The sequence below is a fragment of the Pelodiscus sinensis genome, chromosome 2 (assembly GCF_052426305.1).
Source record: "Pelodiscus sinensis isolate ZL-2025 chromosome 2, ASM5242630v1, whole genome shotgun sequence".
Lineage (NCBI taxonomy): Eukaryota > Metazoa > Chordata > Testudines > Trionychidae > Pelodiscus > Pelodiscus sinensis.
In genome coordinates, this window is record NC_143053.1 from 225,800,788 (window position 1) to 225,823,843 (window position 23,056).

Genomic DNA, 23,056 nt, shown 5'->3' on the forward strand with positions numbered 1-23,056 from the left:
TCCGTAGAGAAATATTCAGTCTGAAGCACTATTGTGTTTAACCCAAAGGCATCAGGGCAGTATCTGGAATGTTTCTTAGAAGCAAATAGCGGGTTGTTTACTATAATGTGACAGCATATATCAATTATCTCCCTCGCTAGCTTGGCTAAGTAGTTTGGGATGGAAAAGAAAAGGAAAAAGCAGATAAAATATTCAGGGCTAGCAGCTGTAAAGCTTATTGCTTTCCATCTAGGAAATTATCACATAACTCTGTAGGCTGACTTGGCAGATGGGGCTAGAGGGATGCTGCCAAAAATCAGAAGGCTTCAATGAGTAGGATGTTTAAGACTGGAGGGAGACTGATATGGAATTAGATTGGGACTTGTGACAAAGAATGAAAAAATAAAAGCAACCAAACTTCCTTTCATTTCCAGTACAGAAGTTAATTTAATCCTGATTTTAGACTATTACTGCATTTAAAAAGTCATAGCTAATTTACAACTACCCTTTTAGTAAACAAGTATTAACAACACATTAAACAAATGACAGGGAAAGCAGAGGAAGGATGGCCTCATACTTCTGGCAAACTCAGTTCTGTGCTGAGCCTCAGACTTCCTGAATGACACTGGGGGAGTCCTTTACGCCTTGTCTTAATGGGTTAAAAAAGGGGGCATCTTTCATTCAAGTTAGCTTCTCATAATAGACACACCCTCATAACGCTTATTAAAATACAGGCTAAAACATTTGAAGGCCTATTAGTGACTCGTGTAGAAGCCTAGGCGACCCTCCCTCCCTCTACTGCAACACTACCAATTCAATCATGGTTAAAGACATACTGGGTAACACAAATGAAACAAACCATTTTAGCTTTCAGTACAAGGCCTTGGGGGGAGATTTTTAAAAGGTACATCATGCAGTGAAGAGACCAACTCCTGGGGACTTTCAGTGGGAATTGGGTGTCTAACTTCACCTTATAACATTAAAAGTATCTCCTTAACCACTCTGTGCCTCAGTCCCCATCTTTAAATCTGGGACAGCAATCCTTTCCTACCTGATAAGGCTGCTGTGAAAATCATTAATGCCTGTCAGGCACTGAGGTACTATATTGATGAAAGTTATAAAATGACTAAATTCATAGATTAAACACCAAACAACACCATAAACAAGGCTTTTAAAAATAAGAAAAAACTAACACTCTGCACCCCAAGCCCTAACAATGGTTAGGAAGAGATCAGCTGAGCAGACAGGTACTTGGTAGTTCTAGTTTTCTCTCCCCCCACTTCCACACAGAACAGTTTGAGTCTAACGAAACAAACGTAACACATGCCTGTATCCCACATCTCCTGTTTCTGCTACGTTTAAACTACAAACATTTTAAACTGTGCCATAGCTTCCTATAAGTCTGTACTGTACTTGGCAAGATGGGGTGCTTTTATTATACAAAATTAGTACAGGCTGAACCTCTAAAATCTGGGACACTCTGGTCCGGCAACATCCATGGTCTGGCAGGATCACGAATATTGTTGGATCAGAGAGCCCCAGCTGGCCAGGTTCAGAAGGAACGAGGGGAAGTCAAGGCTCACTGCAGACTGTTGGCTCTGCTTCTGGGTGGGTTGCACTCACTGCCACCTACCACTGCCTCCAGCCCCGCACCACGCCAGGCCTGGCCAGGGCTGCATCTCCCACCGCGCCAGCACCGGCCAGGGCTGCACTTCTGGCCACCAGCCCCCGCTACCTCCAGCCCTGGCAGCCCCTGGCCAGGGCTAATAGCAAGGACCACAGCCCCAGCCAGGGCTGGAGGTAGCGGGGGCCGGTGGCCAGAAATGCAGCCCTGGCCGGTGCTGGCGCAGTAGGAAGCACAACCTTAGTCCCAGCTGGCATGTTGCAGGGGCCCAGTCCTGGCTGGGGCTAGCAGCGGAGTGCTCAGGTGGGTCGAAAGCCCAGATCGGCACAGCCACTGCCGGGGCTGGAGGCAGCAAGGCTGGCCCTTATTCGGGGCTGGCACAGTGGGAGATGCAGCCCTGGCCAGGCCTGGCATGGTGGGGGACTGGAGGCAGTGGTAGGTGGCAGGGAGTGCAACCCACCCGGAAACAGAGCCAACAGTCTGCAGTGAGCCTTGACTTCCCCTCGTCCAGCAAACTCCACTGTTAAAGACCATTTAGGTCCTGAGGGTGCTGGAGAAGGGAGGTCTGACGTGTATTAACAATCATTACCTCTCACCAACAAAGTTACTGAATTCAAATCTATGAAAGTGATGGTACATTACTGATTTAGGAACTTAACCTATACTGCATGACATAATAGGCAAAGATTTGGGGATATGTATGTTCTACCTATGCACAAGGGTACCACTTAAACATGGAACTGTCTTCCAAATACATGGGGAAAAAACACCCCTTTCCACATGACTATTTAAAATCGATTACATTTGAAAAATTATGGAGACTTTGTTTTACTGAAATAACTGATAATTAATTTTTGATGAAGTCTCAAATATTTCCAATGAAGAAAAATCCTTGGTAGGGAAAGAATCACTGATACTCTAATTCATTAGAATGACCATATTACTATCATTAAAGAACTAAATATTTGAAAAGCTGCACAGGAGAGGAACACAACTATTTCTACTTAATTAATAATGGATTTTCACTCCGAGCCTTTGCTCTCATTTTAATCCTCTGTTTAAGAATACAAGAAGAGCACAGTGGATTTTACAAATAGAAGTATGTGTTTCTAAAAGGGACACATTCACCTAAAGGAATATTTCCAACACACCACTGAACAACACACTGACCCTGTGGATGTCCCCACCAACTCTATAAGAAGGTGGCCTCTCTGTGGACTCCTCCTGATGGTTGTAACTAGAGTCTCGATTTCTATATCGATTGCTTCCGCAAACACGCATGGACTGACATTGTCAACAAAAAACATGTGTCAACAAACAACGTGACATACAAACTCAGCTATGCAGAACACAATGCTATACATAGCCTCAAAAACAATTCTGACATTATAATATAAAAGGCTGGCAAAGGGGGTACTGTAGTCATCACAAACAGAACAGATTATGAACAGCAGGCTGCCAGACAACTCACCAACACCAGATTCTACAGGCTTCTCTCCTCTGATCCCACTAAAGAATACCAAAACACCCTAAACCATCTGTTAATGAAGCTTCCTGCTACAACTCAGGACCAAATCTACATAAACTCACTCCCAAATCCCCAACCAGTGGTTTTCTTCTGCTACCCAAGATCCACAAACCTGGAAATCACAGACAATCCATCACCTCAGGCATTGGCACACTTACAGCAGGACTATCCAGTTATGTTGACTTTCTCCTCAGACCCTATGCTACCAGCGCTCCTAGCTACCTATGAAACACCACTGAATTCCCGAGGAAACTAGAGAACATCAATAATCTTCCTGAAAACACCATCCTGGCTGTCATGGATATATGTAGAAGCTCTTTACACCAACATTCCATAGGATGGATTAGCAGCTGTCAGGAACACTATCCCTGATGATCCACTGCACACCTTATGACTGAGCTTTGTGACTTTGTCCTCACCCACAACTATTTCTATTTGGGGATAATTTATATCTTCAAGTCAGCCACACAGCTGTGGGCACTTGCATGACCCCACAATATGCCAACATCTTTATGGTTTCCTCAGCTCTCGCCTCCAAGCATCCTTACTCTACTTATACTACATTGACAACATCTCCATCATATGGACCCACAGAAAGGAGACCCTTGAAGAATTCCACAGGGATTTTAACAACTTCCACCCCACCATTAACCTTAGCCTGAACCAGTCCACACAAGAGATCCACTTGCTTGACACTACAGTACAATTAAATGACAGCCACATTTCCACCACCTTATACCGGAAACCTACCAACTGTTATACTTACCTACATGCTTCTAGCCAAGACACATTACCTAATCAATTGTTGTCAGTCAGGCCCTAAGATACAACTGGATTTGCTCCAATCCCACAAACACTTACAGAATCTCTATCAAGCATTCTTAAAACCTAAATACCTACCCTGGGAAGTGAAAAAACAGAATGACAGAGCCAGACAAGTACTTAAGCATCAGCTTCTTCAAGATTCGCCAAACAAAGAAAACAACAGAACACCACTGGTCATCACCTACAGCCCCAAATTTAAACTTTTCCAGTGCATCATTAATCTACAAGCTATCCTGGAAAATGACCCTTTACTCTCATAGGCCTTGGGGGACAGGCCAATCCTCACGTAGAGTCAATCCCCTACCCTGAAACAAATTCTTTCCACCTCAGTCACACCTCTATCGTACTCTCTCAGGAACTCACCCCTGCAATAAACTCCGGTGCCAACTCTGTCCACACATCTATACAAGTGTCATCACAGGACCTAACCACATAAGCCACCACATCAGAGACTCATATAGGTGCCCATCCACTTATATGATCTATGCCATCAAAGTGCCAGCAATGCCCCTCTGCCATGTATATTGGCCAAACTGGACAGTCTCTATAATAAAGGATTAATGGACAAAAATGAGATATTCAAAATGGTAACACAGAGAAATCAGTTGGGGAATATTTTAACTTGCCTGGGCACTCACTAATGGATCTAAAAGTGACTATCCTCTTACAAATAATTTCAGAAACCAGCTAGAGACACTGCAGAACTTGCCTTCATATGCAAATTTAACACATTTAACCAAGGACTGAACAAAGACATGAACTGGATGGGCCATTATATTCAACACCCAAATGACATGAAAAGCTAAGTATCGAGCACTTGCAGCCACTCTATTACCCTCATTTAGCATGGATACTTTAATTGACAAGGGTTTCTCCCCACCCCCCCTTTCCTGCCCCATCGGCCTTCTTTTTCTGCTATTTTTTCGTACCTCTGGACCTCTTGCTCCATTCATCTGAAGAAGTGGTTGGGCCCATAACAGCTACATTTTTGTAACAGCTACATAACAGGTACAACCATATCATCTATGTTTTTTGTTGGTCTCTAAGGTGCTGCAAGATCATTTGTTGTTTTTTAAGTTTTTTCAATTACAGACTAATACGGTTAACCCCTCAGACTCATTCCTTGCATAATTCAAACTGTATTTCTAAAGCCTTCATTACATTTTCAGCAGAAATTTAAGGTTTTATTATAAGTGGGTCACTGGCATTGAGGTTCTTGGTACAAAAGATAAAACAATAAAAAGCTTTTCCTGGCTAAATTTCACATCTTCAGGAAGATCAATTAAGCAGGCATATTGTTCAGATATTTGGGCTACCAAATGATTAAAAAATATTTATGCTCAACAGCAAGATGAAAGAATAGTCACAATTAATTACAGTGTTATTCACACTCTTAAACAATATAATATCATTTATTTAATTTTTCTGGATGTTTTCCACATTTTCATACACAGTGGAAATTCTGTTATCCAGCATAGAAAGAACAATTACGGGGATTTCTGATATTGCCCAATACAAATCTTCAATCTAGTAACTGGGACTAGTATATTGCCCAGAACATTATTCAATTACATGTTCTGCTCTCTACTTGTATGCAAAAGTGGCAGAAGACAAGTAAGGAAGCTAAAATCAGGGATTTAATTTAAAAAAAGCAGCTTCTGGGATGTGTCAGAGTCATCATAAATTCAGCCCAATTGCCTACACCTTATCTACTGTATATCTGAGAAAGTTTGTGCATCCATCTTTGAGTCCGTTTGTTCAAGAACGCCTCCTAAACAGTACGAGTTAGGACCACGAAATATGTTATGCACTTCCTCTCATCATAAGGGTTTGGATGCGTCAGGACAATGGGATGTGCCTGGAATTTGATTATTTTTCATAAAATGGAAAGGGAGGGGTCTGGTAGGAGGGATATGAATAACCACAGGGAGGTAACAAGAGGTCAGAGATGGGGACAGGGACAGGCACTTCTCACCTGCCACCAAGCTACTGCAGTGAGAGAGGGGTGGGATTGTGCTCTCTTCCCGGGGCAGCCTGCATACAGAACTTGTCATCCTCAGCTCCACCCCAGAACAATGATTTAAATGAAGAAAAACAAAATGTATTTCAATTAAAGACCTCAGCAACTCTGGGTAAATCTTAGTACATCTACAATGATAGATAATGTTGATAATAATGACCCTGAGGAACTGAAAAATCCCAAGGGGCTTTCTGAATCAAACAAAGGTTGAATTATGTTCTGTATATTTAGGGTTAAGTGCATTTTTAGGATTTGAGCATACACCATGCACTGCCTATAGTGATATGCAGTGTACACTATAGAGAAAATTTCACCTGCATTCAGCTAAGTGCTTCAAGAAACCAAGCACTCTGCAGTGCAGTATTACTACTAGATTGGTGAATACTGTATGCTATTTTATACTTTATTCATTTTACTGTATTCTAATTTTTTGAAAACTGGTATTCCATTGACAAAGTATAACTCTCAGTTAACAAGAATTCGATTAACTGGCATCCCCAGCATTCTGGATAATAGAGCTGTTACTGTTTATTGATTTCAATTACAATACAGAATATAAAGTATTGCTCTTTTAAGATTTCTGGCTGCATGTTCACCACCTCATCCCTCTCAGATTCTTGGTCAAGTACTATAGCTATCTTTAGAAATCTCATATTAGTATCTTTTTGCATTTTGTCAAATCTGCAGTGATAGTATTCTTAAATTGAACAAAATGTGCTGGGTCATTATCTGAGACTACCATAACACAAATATATAACAGAATGCAGGTAAAACCACTGAGCAGGAGACAGACAATTCTCTCCCAAGGAATTCAGTCACAAGTTTAATTAATACAATATTTTTAACCAGTATCAGTCACCCTGTTCCTATCACTCTTTCAATACTTAATCCATAGCTTCAATAGATGAGATGGAATAATCCCGTATCAGAACTTTCCATAGATCAGTGCTTAGAGCAGTCTCTTAGGAGGTGTGGAAGATCCCTCTTCATAGTCTCTCTCCCCCTCCCCCAGGTCTTCCACATCACAGGTAAGTGCTCTAATCACTAAGATAAATGTTATAAGATGGATGCTGTTGCCTATTGCAACAACTTTACCTCTTCTGGCGGCCAAATTCTGAATGGGATCCAATCCAGCATTTGACTTCCAGACAAATCTACCAGATGAGGCCCTGTACCTGAGATAGGCATTAGTCTGCTTATTTTCCCTCAGTCTGAAGATCACTCTCAGACTTAGGCAGGAGACAGATGTATGCATGCCTAGAAGGAAGCAGCGTATCTGAGGTATCGAGGGAATTTTTATTCTGAAAACAGATACTGAATGAGTTTAGGTACTTACAACAAGAATTGTGTGGCTCACAGTGAAGCCTAAACCCAAGATTTAGGTACCTAAGGACCTTTGCAGTATGGCATCACAATGCCTAATCTACAGTGTGATGTTCTGAAGAACTGAAGTGCATGGACAACATGTGAAATGTTATTTACCCAACTCTAATACAAATCATTGTGTACCAACTTATAAACATATGTATAATTGTTAAAATAACGACTGGTTAATTTAATGCCACTTGTCCTTTTTAATGCAACATAAGTAATCTAATTTTATAACGTGCTTTCACAATGTCAATTTTAAAGTACATCACTATGGTCTTTTATAATATCTAAGTCAAACTCAAGAGAAATTACTTAGCTGCCCATGCAATATATCAGATTCCTATTAAGTATGAAACTAGCAAATATACAGGAAGTTTAATCTATAGTGCTCAAAATAAGAGATTTTATTTACAATCTATTAAGTCAGATATTAGAGATTTTATATACCAAGATGCAAAGCCTCAAAATATTAGGCCATTAACATATTTAGCTCTCAGGGGGCTTGATTATGCCAAGTCAAGTACATCCACAAATTCAATAAAAGGAAATAGGAATTGTAGGTGCTCTATACATTGCAGGATAAGGCCAAAGTGCATTTCTATTTGGAAGAGTGATTATTTAAAAATGGGATTGTGGAAACAGAGCTATGATGAATTTTTCATTCTTTTGCATCACCACCAATACTGAGAGTTCTGTAGGCCAAAATATTACTTGAAATACCCTAGTGCCACCCAATTTTCTTATGGGCTCAGTGGCACAAGTCTAGCATTGAAATGTAGTAAACAATTATTCTTGTGTTGCACATGAAGGAAAAGAATCCAATTCGCACTCCTTTTAGCTGTAGCAACTATAAAACTGGGAAGTGAAAAAAAGTATATTATGTCATAAAGTCAAAGTTATGACTACCAAATAAGGAGCCGTTTTACATAACCACTTTTCAGACCTGAACAATTAAAAAAAATTAAAAGCTCAGTTACTTATGTTTACAATTTTGTAGTAATAACTACAGGATTTTGCATATGCACATGGACAGAATTATAAAAGTTAATGTTCGAAACAACTGTTACCTACCTCTTATAACTATTATTCTTGGAGATGTGTTACTCATATTCATTCCCTTTAGGTGCACGTGCACTGCATGCACGATTGTTGGAAGGTTTTTCTCCTCCTGGTACCTGTCAGGTTGGCTGTGGAGCCTCCTGAAGTGGCGCCACCATAGTGGTGCATAGACTCCTGCTCACCTCTGCCCCCTCAGTTCTTTCTTGCCAGAACACTCTGATGAAGGAGAGGTGGGTAGATATGGAATGGACATGAGCAACACATCTCAAAGAACAACAGTTACAAGAGACAGGTAACCATTTTTTCTTCCAGTGATTGCTCATATCAATTACATTTATGTGATTACCAAGTTGAATGACCAGACGTGGAGAGGAAGCTTAATGGACTGCAACACTGCTCTACCAAAGGTTGCATAATGCTGCTGGGAGATGGTGTGTGGTGAAAGGTGAACACATGAATCGAGGACTTGGTGGCTTCCTTGCATGTGTCCTAGATGGGTACCTATGCTAGGAAGGCAGCTGAGGATGCTTGGGATATGGCTGAATGAGCTACCAGCACTGGGGGCTCTTAGCCCTATGAGCACTGCATGGGCCCCTCCCATTGGCTCATCCATGGAGCCTAACAAACAGGTTGTGGTGTGGGGTTCCAGGATTGGTGCTGCAATGAGTGCCGGGAATTCAAGTGATGCCCTCTCCTCCAGGAGGCATACAACTCCACCTCTGAGTCAGAGGAGTACTCTGAGGTGGATCAGGGCAGTGCCGCAGCAATGAGGAGCACTGGCTCCATATCATCAAAGTCCCCCAATGTCTGAAGACAGACAGTGACAAGGAGTGGCAGCGTGCAGGGGCTGATGATGGCCCCATTAGCTATGGAGCCATGGCTGGTGCCACCATCTGTGCTGCAGCAGTAGTGCCATACTCTCTGCCAGGGCTCCTACCGCAGAGTCCAAGAAATACAGTGCAAGGGCTACGGAGGATGAGGCTGGGATCCGGGTCAGTTGAATCAGGTGCCTGGCTACCTCAAAGGTGTCTGATGAAAATGGGAGTTCAAAGTCTTCAGCCCCCACATTCACTGACCCTAGAGTGTCTAGTTTCACTGGACTCAACAGCTCTCCAGGGATGGCTGGAGTTAATTCCTGCATGGTGGGCATAACAGGCTTAGGGTGTTCTTACTGAGGATATAACCCACTAGTGTGCCAAGTTGGAGAGCAGCCCCTTTCCACTCTCCTCTTCTTGTGTGACACCAGTGACTGGGAATGGTGCTGAATGCTTGCACTGAGCCTTGGTGCCAGGGATTGGGGGTACTCTCTGGCATGGTCCCTCTTTGGTGACGTGGGGTCCCACACTGATGCCTGTGCACAGAAGCTGCCAGGGCCACCTCTGGCATCGGTTGTGGACAAAGAGCTGCCTCCATGAGGAGCAGTTTCAGACGAGAGTCCCTCTCCTTCAGGGCTGGAAGCCTCTGCAGATTTTGCACTTGTTTGATTGGTGACCCTCTCCAAGCACTTAAGGCAGAAGTTGTGAGAAATACCATGTGGCATCAGCTTCAAGCACTTGTCATAGGTTGCCTTGTGACCAAGGCATGCCTAGGTCTGGGGAAATGGGAACAGCGGAAAGACCTCCAAACAACAATCACCAAACTAGAACTGTGTACAACAAAATGGAACGACCACTAGGAAAGGCACTTTCACAACGCAAGGACAGAGATGCTCTAACAACTGTCACAAAAGGTAAGAACGAACTGAGGGGGTGGAGGATTGGCACGGGTACTGCTAAGGGAAAAACCTTTCTGAAAATCATGCACACAGTATGTGCACACCTAAATGAAATGGACATGAGAAATCACTCAAAGAAGAATCTAGATAACTAGTGAGAAATTTGTATCGCAACTCCTGTTTAAAATGTCCTAAAAGGTACATTTTTGAGATTTAAAAAAAACTCTATATACTTAAGCATATAAAAAAATGACTTGTGCCTCTTATCAATGCCAATGACAGAGATCACTTAATTGTTCCTATATAGGGGTGTGTGCGTGTGTGTGTGTGCGTGCGCGTGTGTTGTTGTTGTTGTTGGCAACTGATCAGAGAAAGAGATGTGTTTCCTGAAAGGCAGTAACTGAAATACAGAACCTGCTTTTAGGTGAACACAAATATTTGTGTTTGATTTCATGTACCTGAAAATTATCTTAATTTAACACCTCTCTTATGAAACACTAAATTAAAATGCACATTGTTTCACTTTTCTTTTACTAAAAGTAATTATTTTGAGCTTCTGTGCATCATTATTCACAGTGACAATTATGGGTAATGTTAAATCTGACACCACAGATAGTTTCCGGATTGTGATACACTTTGCAGGACAATTAAGTGTCAGAATAAATCCTAATCGATGGTAGAAGAGTAGCAATACTTTAAGCAACCTGGCTGTGATTTCAAACAAAAGAAAGAATAAAATCAAAATATTATTACCAGGAGGGGAGGCTTAATGGTCTAAGTTTCAGATTTGAAGTACTTAACTCCCTGGAGTCTCTTTAGACTCAACCTCTCCTGGGAGGGGGTATGTGTGAAAGGGTGGTGAGAGAAAACCAGAACTACCAAGTACCTGTCTGCTCTGTGCAGATATTAAAGATTCCATGGTACATTCCAAATGAACAAGAGTTTGTATGTAGGTGCAACAAGCCAAATTAATCGTTATTTATTGCTGTTAAATGCACTGTCTGACAATTTGTTATTGTCTTCCACTTCAATGGGGGCTGGATTTCAATGTGCTATATGTATATAGGGCCTGATGCTCCCAACACTTAGGCATGTGAGTAATTTTACTGACTTCAATAAACTAGTCAAATAAGTAAAGTTACTCATGTGCTTAAATGTTTGCAGGGCCCATAGTTTGTCAACTGCCTGGTTTTCAAGCTTTTATAAAAATGCCTGTTTTTAGTAGGCTCCATGCACCAACTTCCTTTGCACATAATTTTCTTGTTCTATAAATTGATTACAAATATTAAGTAACTTCAGCCTTTATTACTACTTTTGACTGCTTTGCTACATTGTGTTCACTAGGGGCAGAAGGTTGTATCTTGAAAAAGAAATGCTGAGTCTTAATTAAATATATTTGGAAGAGTTTGGAGAGTCTTGGATGGGTTCTGCAGCTGGACAGGAGGATCTGTACCAAACAATTATCACAGAGCAGTGGTGGGCAACCTGTGGCCCTGTGAGCTGCATGCAGCCCACTGGGGATCCACCTGCAGCCTGTGCATCCCCTGCCTGCCACCCTCCCTCTTGTGCACTGGATCCTTGTACTTCCTATCCCCCCCCCCCAGCACTTTTGGAGCACCATGAACCTCCAGTTATTCTACCATAAGTAAGTTTTTTTTTAATGTAGTAACTTTTTTACAATTGGTGCTTGTAGTTCTTGCCTCCTCTCTCTACAAATATTTCTTTGATGTTCCACATAATTATAATTGATGTAGTGTACAGCTGTGGTAAACTGTGGCTGTGTCTACACTACAGAGCTTTTTCGGAGAAACAGACGTTTTTCCAAAAAAACTTCACTTACGTCCACACTGCAATCGCGTTCTTTTGAAAAAAAAAATAGAAAGAACAGAAGGATTTTTCCGACATTGGTAAACTTCTTTCAACAAGGAAGAAGACTTTTTCCGAAAGAGCTCTTTCACAAAAAGGTGTGTGTGGATGGGGAAGAAGGAATTCTTTCAGAAGAAGAGGAAAGAGGAAAAAGCCCAGGTGCCCTGGTGGCCACTTCGTCCATAGTAATCACAGCTTAAATGCGAGATAGCGTCCACACTGAATGAATACTATCTTTAGAAAAAGCAGATCGCTTTTTTGATTTGCTTTGGCAGTGTGGACGCTCTCTTTCAGAAGAGGTTTTTTTCGGAAGATCTCTTCTGGAAAAGCTTCTTCCAAAAAAAGCCTGCAGTCTAGACGTAGCCTGGATTTTGAAATGTCATATATATCGTATCATTTTTTTCAGCTGTTACTGCAAATGAAGACATAATTCTCAAGTTAAATCACAACCATTCAAATATGGTTTTTAATTTATTCCAGGTGTCCAGTTCATTTAAAAGTTGATAAAACAGGGGCACTTGCTTCTATGTTCAGTCCTGCAGGTTCAACTTGCAGAAAAAGAATGTTAACATTGAAAGGCTGTTCAAACTCTGGGAGGGAGGGAGAAGAGTGGGGATGGAACACAAATCAGTGGATTCTTCAATATGTCAAGTCCTTATCTATTAGAGATGTCAAAGTGTAAATAAGTAAACAGATAACTAATGAGCCTAGGTTCATTGGTTAACCTTCACAGTTACACGCATCCTTCACCCACTGGTGCCTCTGTATCAGGGTCAGCAGCGTGGTGGGGGTAGTAAGGAGCCAGTGCTCCTGCTTTTGTATCAGAGGGGGCAGGCAGAAGCTGCTATGCACGGGGAGCTGGCTTTTTGCTTTGTAAAGAATCACAAGGTAATGTAATCTAACTGTTGAAGTAGTTTTCCTAGTTGTTGGAGTATGGAAATGGGAGTTTGTAAATTTACCACTGATTTGCTGTGTGACTGGGCAAATTTCAACACCACTGTGCCTTAATTTGGTATCCATCTGTAAAATGTGTCTAAGACGGACTTCAGAAATAGGCTTTGAGACTTAATTAATGTCTGTAAAGCACTTTGAAATCCTCAGGAGAATTAGTAATAATATTATGGAATTACAGAGACTTTTTTAATTGAAATGATGAAAAAAGTAGCTCAGAGTTTGGAACTCAATGAAGTCCCTTTAACTATTCATCTAGGGTGTGTCTAGACTACAGAGTTTTGTCGACAAAAGTGAACTTTTGTCGACAAAACTATACCTGCGTCTACACTACTGCTGAGGTCTGTCGACATAATGTCGACAGAACTCAGCAGTTTTGTCGACGCCGGTAAACCTCATTTTACGAGGCATAACACCTTTTGTCGACAGAGTTCTGTCGACAGAAGGTGTTATTGCATGTAGGGTTGTGTCTAAACTACAGGGTTTTGTCGACAGAACTGAATGTGTCTAGACGCTCTTTGTCGACAGAAGTTTTGTCGACGGATACTGTCGACAAAATTCTGTCGACAAAAGCCTGTAGTCTAGATGTACCCATACTGTCGACAAAGCTTCTGTCGACAAAGAGCGTCTAGACTACAACCAGTTCTGTCGACAAAGCAAGCCGCTTTGTCGACATAAAAGTGTGGACGCAAAGGTCAGTGTAGATGCAATAACGCCTTCTGTCGACAGAACTCTGTCGACAAAAGGCGTTATTCCTCATAGAATGAGGTTTACATACATCGACAAAACTGCTGAGTTCTGTCGAAGTTATGTCGACATAACTCAAAGGCAGTGTGGACGCAGGTATAGTTTTGTCGACAAAAGTCCACTTTTGTTGACAAAACCCTGTAGTCTAGACACACCCGTACTGACAACAAAAGATAAAAATACCCTTTAACCGAAGAGTTAGAATAGGACTGTTTCTGACCTATTGTGCTAAAATTATCTGATATTACAGTCCCTTTTACCATAGTTATGACTGTGGCCTTAGGAATCAGATAAAAGTAGTAATTATAATATTTTGTAATTTAAAGAGTACAAAAGAAATGCAGAGAAGTGGCTATGGAAGATATTTCTAAACATAAAAACTGTAATACCAAGACATTAATTCCCATGTAATCCTCAAACTTTAATAGGTGTCTAGCCTCAGAGAATTGCTTGTGCATGGGTGCCATGTACCATTTCTAAGAATCACCAACTTTTTTTGTATTGAGTTAGATATGCCAACAGAAATAATAGCAGAAATACAACTGCTGAAAACAACTTTTTCCCCCCAAATTCTTATGTTCAAGTGAATCCAATCATTTTAATTACTACATGTATGCTTTCGTGATATAGTTTCTGCTTTATTAATAAAAGTATACATCAGTTCAAATGGTGACATAGTGATTTTATAAGATTAAGCATAGAATGCATATTAGCATCTAGCGCTAATATTGTTTAAGGATCGTTTAGCAAGAATGTAACATAGTACGTTTAAATAATCACTTGAACCTCCTTAAGGGGGAAAAAAGACAGTCCAGTTATGTTTTCTTTTTCTTCAAATTCCCTGCTGAGAAACTCACTTGCTGGCAATGTGCTCAGGCTGTCAGAAGTAAGAAGTACTACACTCAGCTATAATTACTAATTTAATGTCATACTGGAAGTGCAGTGCAACTGTGAAAAGACAGACCACCAGGGAGTTTCACATTATTCCTGTCTCGGAGAGGGCAAAACTGTTCTGAGGCATGAATAGAAAATACCCTCTATTAAAAAAGAAAGAATTAGGGAATAAAAAAAAAGTAAAGTAGAAGCTGTCAGACTCTGACAACTGTTGAAATGTACTATTCTTTTAAAATTCAAGACAGCTGTAAATGTATGTTATGATACCTGTTGCCATGAAAGCAATGGTGATATTGTTAAAAAACCTCTCCTAATATCAATCCGTGTCAAGGTGAAATCTAAGGGATAGGGCTGCATCACAAAATATTTGAAATGACAACTTCAGAGATTATCATTAACACATCAGGAGATTAAACATGTGTGACAAATCAAATGAAAGAAAATTGAGAATGGGGTATACCACCTGCCTAGGTAACTCTTTCCAGTGCTTCATCACTTTCCTAGTGAAATAGTTTTTCCTAATATCCAACCTAGACCTTCCCCGCCACCTAAAGGCCACATAAAAAATCTGTACGAAAGCCTGACTTCTCAAACCCAAGGATTAAGTTTTTAAAACAAATTAAAAACACATTTCTTTTGACAAAGCTTAAATTCTGCCTGAGCCATGTCAATTGTTTTTTTAAAATCTACAGAGTGCTCATCTGTCATTTTATTGGTGCATTACATTGCCTTTGGAGGTGTTGCAGCTATAAAATATTTGGTCTCAGGCCTGATGCTGCAGGCACTCTTTGCTTATAACACCCACTGAACCGACTGCAACACTAGGCCTACTTTGATCTGCAATTAACAAATCTAATTCTTTTACCAAAAGTACCATTTCAGCCATCCAAAGTTAACTGCAGATTTTTTGGGCAGCATTGTTATTTATATTTTTCAAGTTATCATCAAAGAAGGAAAAAACTATTAGACATGAATGGTGCTATCCTGGTGTTACTGAAGTCAATAAGAGTTTTACAATAGACTAGGGTGGGGCCAGGATTTCTCCCCAAATTAAAGATAATTGGTAGGATTTTTTTAAACTGCTCAGCATTGGTCATTGAGAGTTAGACTCCATAGAAATCTGAATATCGTTGATATTGTCTGATTTTATATTATCTCAAGGGTTATTTTAATATACAGTACTGAATGTTGGGTGTTTTTGCATTTATATTAAATTATTAGCATTCAATTAAATTAGACAAGCTAGACATACAAAAATCCATGGGTCCGGATTTAATGCATTGGAGGGTACTGAGGGAGTTGGCAAATGTCATTGCGGAACCTTTGGCATTATCTTTGAAAACTCATGGAGATTTGGAGAGATCCCGGATGATTGGAAAAAGGCAAATGTAGTGCCCCTCCTTAAAAAAGGGAAGGACAATCCAGGAACCTACAGACCAGTTAATCTTACCTCAGTCCCCAGAAAAATCATGGAGGGGAGCCTCAAGTAATCCATTTTGAAGCACTTGGAAGAGGCGAAGTGATCAGAAATAGTCAACATGGATTCAACAAGGCAAGGGCCAGTCATGCCTGACCAAACTGAATAGCTTCTATGATGAGGTAACTGGCTTTGTGGACATGGGGAAGTCAGTGGATGTGATATACCTTGACTTTAGCAAAGCTTTTGATATGGTCTCCCACAATATTCTTGCCAGCAAGTTAAGGAACTATAAATTAGATGAAAGGACTGTAAGATGGATAGAAAACTGGCTAGACTGTAGGGGCCAACGGGTAGTGATCAATGGCTCAGTGTCAGGTTGGCGGTCGGTTTCCAAGTGGAATGCCCGAAGGATCAATTCTAGAGCTGTTTTGTTCAGTATTTTTATTAATGACCTGGATGAGGGGATGGATTGCACCCTCAGCAAGTTTGAGGATGACACTAAACTAGCGGGAAGAGGTAGATATGCTGGAGGGCTGGGATGGGGTCCAGAGTGACCTAGTCAAATTAGAGGATTGGGCCTAAAGAAATCTGATAAGGTGCAACAAGGACAAGTCCTGAACTTGGGTCTGAAGAATCCCAAGCATTGCTACAGGCTGGGTACTGAATTGCTAAGTAGCAGTTCAGCAGAAAAAGACCGGGGGATTACAGTGGATGAGAAGCGGATATAAGTCAACAGTGTGCCTGTGTAGCCAGGAAGGCTAATGGCATATTAGGTTGCATTAGGAGGAATATTGCCAGCAGATCTAGAGAAGTGATTATTCCCCCTCATTCGGCTCTGGTGAGGCCACATCTGGAGTATTGCATCCAGTTCTGGGCCCCGCACTACAGAAAGGATGTGGACGCACTGGAGAAGGTCCAGCAGAGGGCAATCAAAATGATTAGGGGGCTGGAGCACATGACCTATGAGGAGAGGCTGAGCGATCTGGGTTTGTTTAGTCTGCAGAAGAGAAGAGGGTGGGGGGATTTGATAGCAGCCTTCAACTTCCTGAAGGGAGATTCCAAAGAGGATGGAGAGAGGCTGTTCTCAGTAGTGACGATGGCAGAACAAGGAACAATGGTCTCAAGTTACAGTGGGGGAGGCCTAGGTTGGATATTATAAAAAAAACTATTTCACTAGGAGGCTGGTGAAGTACTGGAATGGATTACTTAGAAAGGTGGTGGAATCTCCATCCCTAGAGGCTTTTAAGTCTTGGCTTGACAAAGCCATGGCTGGGTTGATTTAGTTGGGATTGGTTCTGCTTTGGGCAGAGGGCTGGACTCAATGACCTCCTGAGGTCTCTTCCAGCTCTATGATTCTATGATCACAGTGCTGAGAGCAGATGTCTTCACGGTGCACTAGCTGTCATTCCAAACAGAACAGGGTTAATCACTTTAAAAACAACTGTGGTTGTACTATAAAAATAAAAATAGATTAGAAAAATAAAGACAATTAAAGCTGTGGTCTTGTGGAATCTCATGCAAAAGGGAGATAAATACAGATACTGTCGTCATTATTCCAGTTCACATTTGGGAGCTTCCAGATGGATGATACTGCAAGAAATTCATGAGGATCTGAACTGTCTAGTCATTTTCTTTGGAAAGGAGAGAAAAATAATACTTAGAGAGTTTCTCGTAAGTCTAAAACAAAAACCTCTATTTGAGTCTCAATGAGCCACTACTAGCTTTTACAGCCACTGCAGTTGATCATGCCTGTCTCCAACTCACCAGTGTTGTCAGTGTGATTTATACTGGGACAGCTCCAAAGTCTGGAGACGACACTGGTATTTTGTGTAAATGGAGCATTAGTTACAAAGTGGTTACAGGGACAAAGCAAAAAAAGGTCTTTGACCCCCATACTGCTATGTGAGCCCACAAAACACCTTAATTCAAAAATTCTTTACAACTGAGGGAAGGGGAGGTTTAAGCTTATATATGAAAACAAGAAAATAATCAGATTGTATTCCTAATCATTTTCAGTATTTTGAAATTCAAATGTCTAGAAATCAATGCACTAAGTCATATATAAATTAGGGATGTAACAGTGTAGTCGATTAACTGATTAACCAATAAGCAAAAGTTTATAGGTTAATACTATAGACTACACGCACGCAATTCCCTCCCCCCATCCTTGCCCGTACATTTTTTGCAGGCTGGCCAGCAGCCCAGCTCAGTCCTGGCTCCCCCCAGGTCCAGAACCTACCTCTGCTGCGGCTTTGCATTTAAAGTGTATTAGGAGCCAGGTGGGCAGCCTGTCTGGCTCAGTTCTGGCTCATGCCGGGTCCAGGAGCTTAGACCCCCACCTTAGACAGGGGCTACTGCCACCCCACTGGGTGACAGGCAGTTGGTCTGCAAAGAGAACTGATTTTTAAATTGGCTCCCCTCATGGACCAGTTCCTGCCTGGCACCCTGCACTGCTACCTCTGATACAGTGGCTGCTGGCAATGCCCCTGGGGACTATAGAATAGTCGACTAATCGATACAATTTCACGAGGTTACTTAACTATTAAATTAACTGATATTTAACATCCCTAATATAAATATAGAGGAATATTCTGTTTCCTGTAAGTCCCTGCAACAATTGCTTCTACATCTACTATTCAGCCAGGGCATTTGATTATAGATGTGAAACCATTAACAAAATGTGGATCAATGTTTTGTTTTGCAGTTAAAGTTTTAAGAATTACATTTATTTTAAAAGCAGTAAGACTGAAGGGCCCAAATGAACTGAGAAGACAAAGATGGGGAGAGAACAGCGGAGGAGATCTTACTTTTAGATAGGCATCTGCTACAGAAAATGATTATCCTGTACTCACAAAAAATGAGGAGTAACCTGAGTAACGGCCATAACTGCATATGCATACTAGTCTTTCACAGAGTTGCAGTTATACAACTTGTACACAGAAATACGGGCTTTACCTGTAATGCTGTGTTGCCCACATTTCAAAATTTTACTCTTAATGTTACAAACACACTAGAGAGGATGTCATTTCCATTAAATAAATGGATTACTCATAAAGCTGCAGCATGAAAAGTGGCAAGAAAAAAGGGAAAGGAAGCAAGAGAAAGCTTTCTGATGCTACCGTCACAACAATAAGTTTTTCACAGAGCAGGAACAGAAGGAGCTGGGAAAAGGAGAAGAAAAAGGGAGGATAGGTGGAGAAGAGGAGGTGGATCAGTTCACTTACCTCTAATGTCATAATCACACTACAAAAGAATGAACAATGTTCATATGGCTTCAGTAGATGAAGGAGAGATGAGAAAAGAAGAAGAAAGAGGAGTAGAAGAACAAAAGGGGAAAAAAAGATTAGGTGCACAAGAGCACCATTCATACTTCTCCTAAAATGGGCTAGCAGCTAGGTAACTGGACAAGAAATCTAAATTCACCATACCTTTTCTTTGTCACTGGCTTCTCTAGCCACAGTAGAACCCTGAAACAGAAAGACTGGATGTAAAAATGTGCATATAACAGGAAATAAAATTTAAAACTTAAGCTACTGAATCAGAACTGGACACAGAATGGGTTGGCAAAATTGTCTTACGCTTGAGGGCTGTTTGGTATAAAGGTGATAAGGTAGTTATTTTGCCACACAGGTCAGGTAGTTTGGACTGCTGTGATAATTTAAAGACAATACAAGATGACACATATGAAGGCAAAGACAAACATTTAAATCACTAAGTGCTCTACACTCGTTTTCTTCCTCTGCTTGTGTTTTCTCTCCTCAGATTTCATCCTATTGTATTTTAGTAAGACAACATCTGGGTGGCTCATTAACTTTGATAGACTTCTAAATGTTGTATGTCTATATTGTTATGTCGTTATGGGATGGAGAATATGTGATAATAACTATACTATTTTATTTTAATACACTTTGCTAAGACACGCAGGATGTACAACAAATTAGTGTGTAGTATTTGAAACACTAGAAGCTACAAACACAAGCAATAAAAATATTTTATAGCAGTACTATGAAATATAAAATTAGCAGGGCTCTAAAAATGAAAAGAAAAAAAAGAACAGCAGTGGTGCTACGAAGACTTTACCAGTGGGATTTAGCCATATTTGATTATGGATTTTAATTCGATTTCAAAATGGTCTTTGATCAAACTAGTGAGGAAACATGTGTATGCATTTTGAGTCAGCTGCAAGTAGGGGAAAAAAAAGGATGTATCTGTTCCCCAAATTGTGAACTCCTTAGATCAAGGACTGTCCTCCTCAAGTGTTTTGAATGTACCTTCCACACAATAGACAATGATGGAAATAATGATAAGGATAACAATAAATAATTAATCTGTTTCTACAGCATGCAGGCAACAGACCCACAAGATCTATCAAGCATTCACTGACTATATTTCTGTTGCAACGTATGTGTAGTGTGGAAAAATGCTGAAAGGGAGATTAACTCTAGTACAGGCAGTCCCCGGGTTACGTACAAGATAGGGACTATAGGTTTGTTCTTAAGTTGAATTTGTATGTAAGTTGGAACTGGCTCCAGATTCAGCTGCTGCCACTGAAACTGACCAGGGGCTGACTACAGGAAGCCGGAGGCAGAGTTGCTCTGCCCTCAGCTTCCTGGAATCAGCCTGATCAGTTTCAACAGCTGCTGAATCTGGAGCCTGGGACAGAACAGCTGGGGCGCTGCCCGGTAGGTTCCTACAGGACCAACCCGGCAGCACCCCAGCTGCTCTACCCGAGGCATCCCGCAACAAAAGCCTGGTCTGCTGGGGGCAAAGGGGGCGTACTAGCTGCGCCCCCTCCCCCCCCCAGCAGACCAGGGAGACCCGAGCAAAGCCGCACAAGCGGAGGGACCCCGCTGCCCATGCGGCTTTGCTCCTGTCTCCCTGGTCTGCTGGGAGGGGGTCCAGCAAAGCCGCTGGACACCCCCAGCAGACCAGGGACACCCGAGCAAAGCCGCCTCCTGAGCTCTGGGGCGAGAAAAGCCCCGATCGTAAGTGCGGATCCGACGTAAGTCGGGGACTGCCTGTAATCCTAAAAATTCATAAGCCTTACCTTTCTCTACACACTTTTTAAATCCAAATGCTTTATTTTTTCCCCATGGAGACACATCTGGGGAATTGGATGCACAAAACAGATGTACAGATAGTGGCCATTAGCTATACTGTATGGCAGCTCAGGAGGGTTTTTATTACACTATATCATAAGCTGCCAAAATAGTGAAAAAAGGCCCTCTGAGTTAGCTATGAACATTTTATTTTGTGTTCTGTGTTCCGTATCACTCCCATCTGTTTCCAGGGATTACTTGTTGGAAAAAAAGGTCAGTTAAGAACCAAACAAAGAAAAAAAGAAAGCTGTAAAAGCTAAAGTTAGAGGAACATTGTTAACCCTGAAATCAATCTAATTAACAAAATTAATTAAACACAATTTTAGATACTGCCCTGAGCCCTTAATCTTTCCAATTTCTACGATTTTACAATTATACTTTCTTACTTAGAAAAATATTTCTCTTTTCCTCCTTGCTGTGCAAAAGGTAGTCACAAACACCTGGGGACACTGACTATATACAGAATGTGATCAAATGCATGCAATGATCAAACTGGAAAAAAAATTGCATCAAATTTTTGGGTACACTTTTCAGCAGGGCTACTCAACTTTGGAAGCTCTGGGGGCCACAACGATACTCAGAGCACATGCCAAGGGCCACAACTTAAGTGTGGTTGCATATACATGCAAATATAGAAGCAAATAATGCAAATAGCTTCTTTCATAATGATAGACATGAATATAAAGATTAAGCCTTAAACTGAAGCATCAGACCCAAACGTGTCCACTGAGAGCCACTTAGCACCTTTCAGGCTCTGCCCACGAGGCTAAGCAGCCAGCACCTCTCACAATGCCCCAGCGCTCCTAGCACCTCCTCCCTGGGGGCTAGAAACACCAACACCCTGTACCTGTCTGTTCCAGCCACCCCACTCGCTTGTGTCTTTCAATGCTCACCCCGCCTGGGAGATGCTTCACCGTTATGGAGCGTGTTCCCAGTGGAGGCCATGATCAAAGGATCCCACCTGCGGGCCATGTGTTCAGCCTTGCGTAAACCAAAACCGCAGCGTGGGCCACAAACAAATGGGCTGCAGGCCACGTGCGGCCCGCTTGTTGAGTAGCCCTGCTTTTCAGTAATGCTCAGTGTTGGCCTAATGCTCCAGACATCAATGGGAGTTTTACCTCTAATTTCAACAAAAGAAGGGCTAGGCCAATGCAGAGTACTTTTGAAAATCCTACCCCTTGTCTCTAAGCTTTTAGCTACAGAAATCTTAGATGTTCCTTGTAACCCCAGGTAGAAAACTAGAAGCGTAAATTCTAAATTGATGTGTCTTGAACATTTTCAGCTACCACAATGGACTCTGTTCTTATTTGGACTTTGTAGAAAAACAAAGTTAGAAAACAATGACTTTTTCTCTATATATTACTATGCCCAATGTCACTGTAAATCTGTCTGGTGAAAGTTCACCCAGACAAATAATTTAGTCTGTGAAACAACAACTTTCCCAAATGCAATTTTAGTCTCTCTTCCATCAACTGAACAAATTAATAGAAAGAGAGAGAGAGCTGGAGAGGTAACTAGCAACAAATGCTATTTATATAGATGCTAACTCTGACTGATTTTTTCTTTACATTTTTTGTGTGTTTGTACTGTGACTACTATAATAAGACGACTAGGTTCTACACATGCTACTGAAATACAAATAAACAACACATTTCTACAATAGGAGGTTCCTATCAGAGCACTCTAGATAAGCCTACAAACACTTAAAACGCAATAAATCAAAAAAGAAACATATACATAATTAAGCAGCACACAAACCAAATTCTCTATTTTGGAACAAGGCGGATTATGGCATATGCTGACTGCATGTCAACCTTAATCCTTATCCATAACTGAGATCATTTGGTCTGAAGTTAGACAGAAATTTGCTGAGCTTTGAGAACTACTAGTTTGACAAGGAAGATGATAGTTACAGATGAGCAAGCCAGCTTGAATAAAACAAGTAATGTTTTCAAACTT

The 23,056-nt window shown here is 41.2% G+C and overlaps 1 protein-coding gene across 1 annotated transcript in view; it reads right to left on the reverse strand.

Annotated features, from left to right (window-relative positions):
* Nucleotides 1-23,056, reverse strand: part of PIP4K2A (phosphatidylinositol-5-phosphate 4-kinase type 2 alpha) — a 210,447-nt gene that overhangs the window by 21,430 nt on the left and 165,961 nt on the right. Inside the window, exon 6 of the mRNA XM_075922509.2 lies at nucleotides 19,427-19,465. Within this exon, the coding sequence (XP_075778624.1) occupies nucleotides 19,427-19,465 (39 nt within the window). The remainder of the gene's footprint in view (nucleotides 1-19,426; nucleotides 19,466-23,056) is intronic.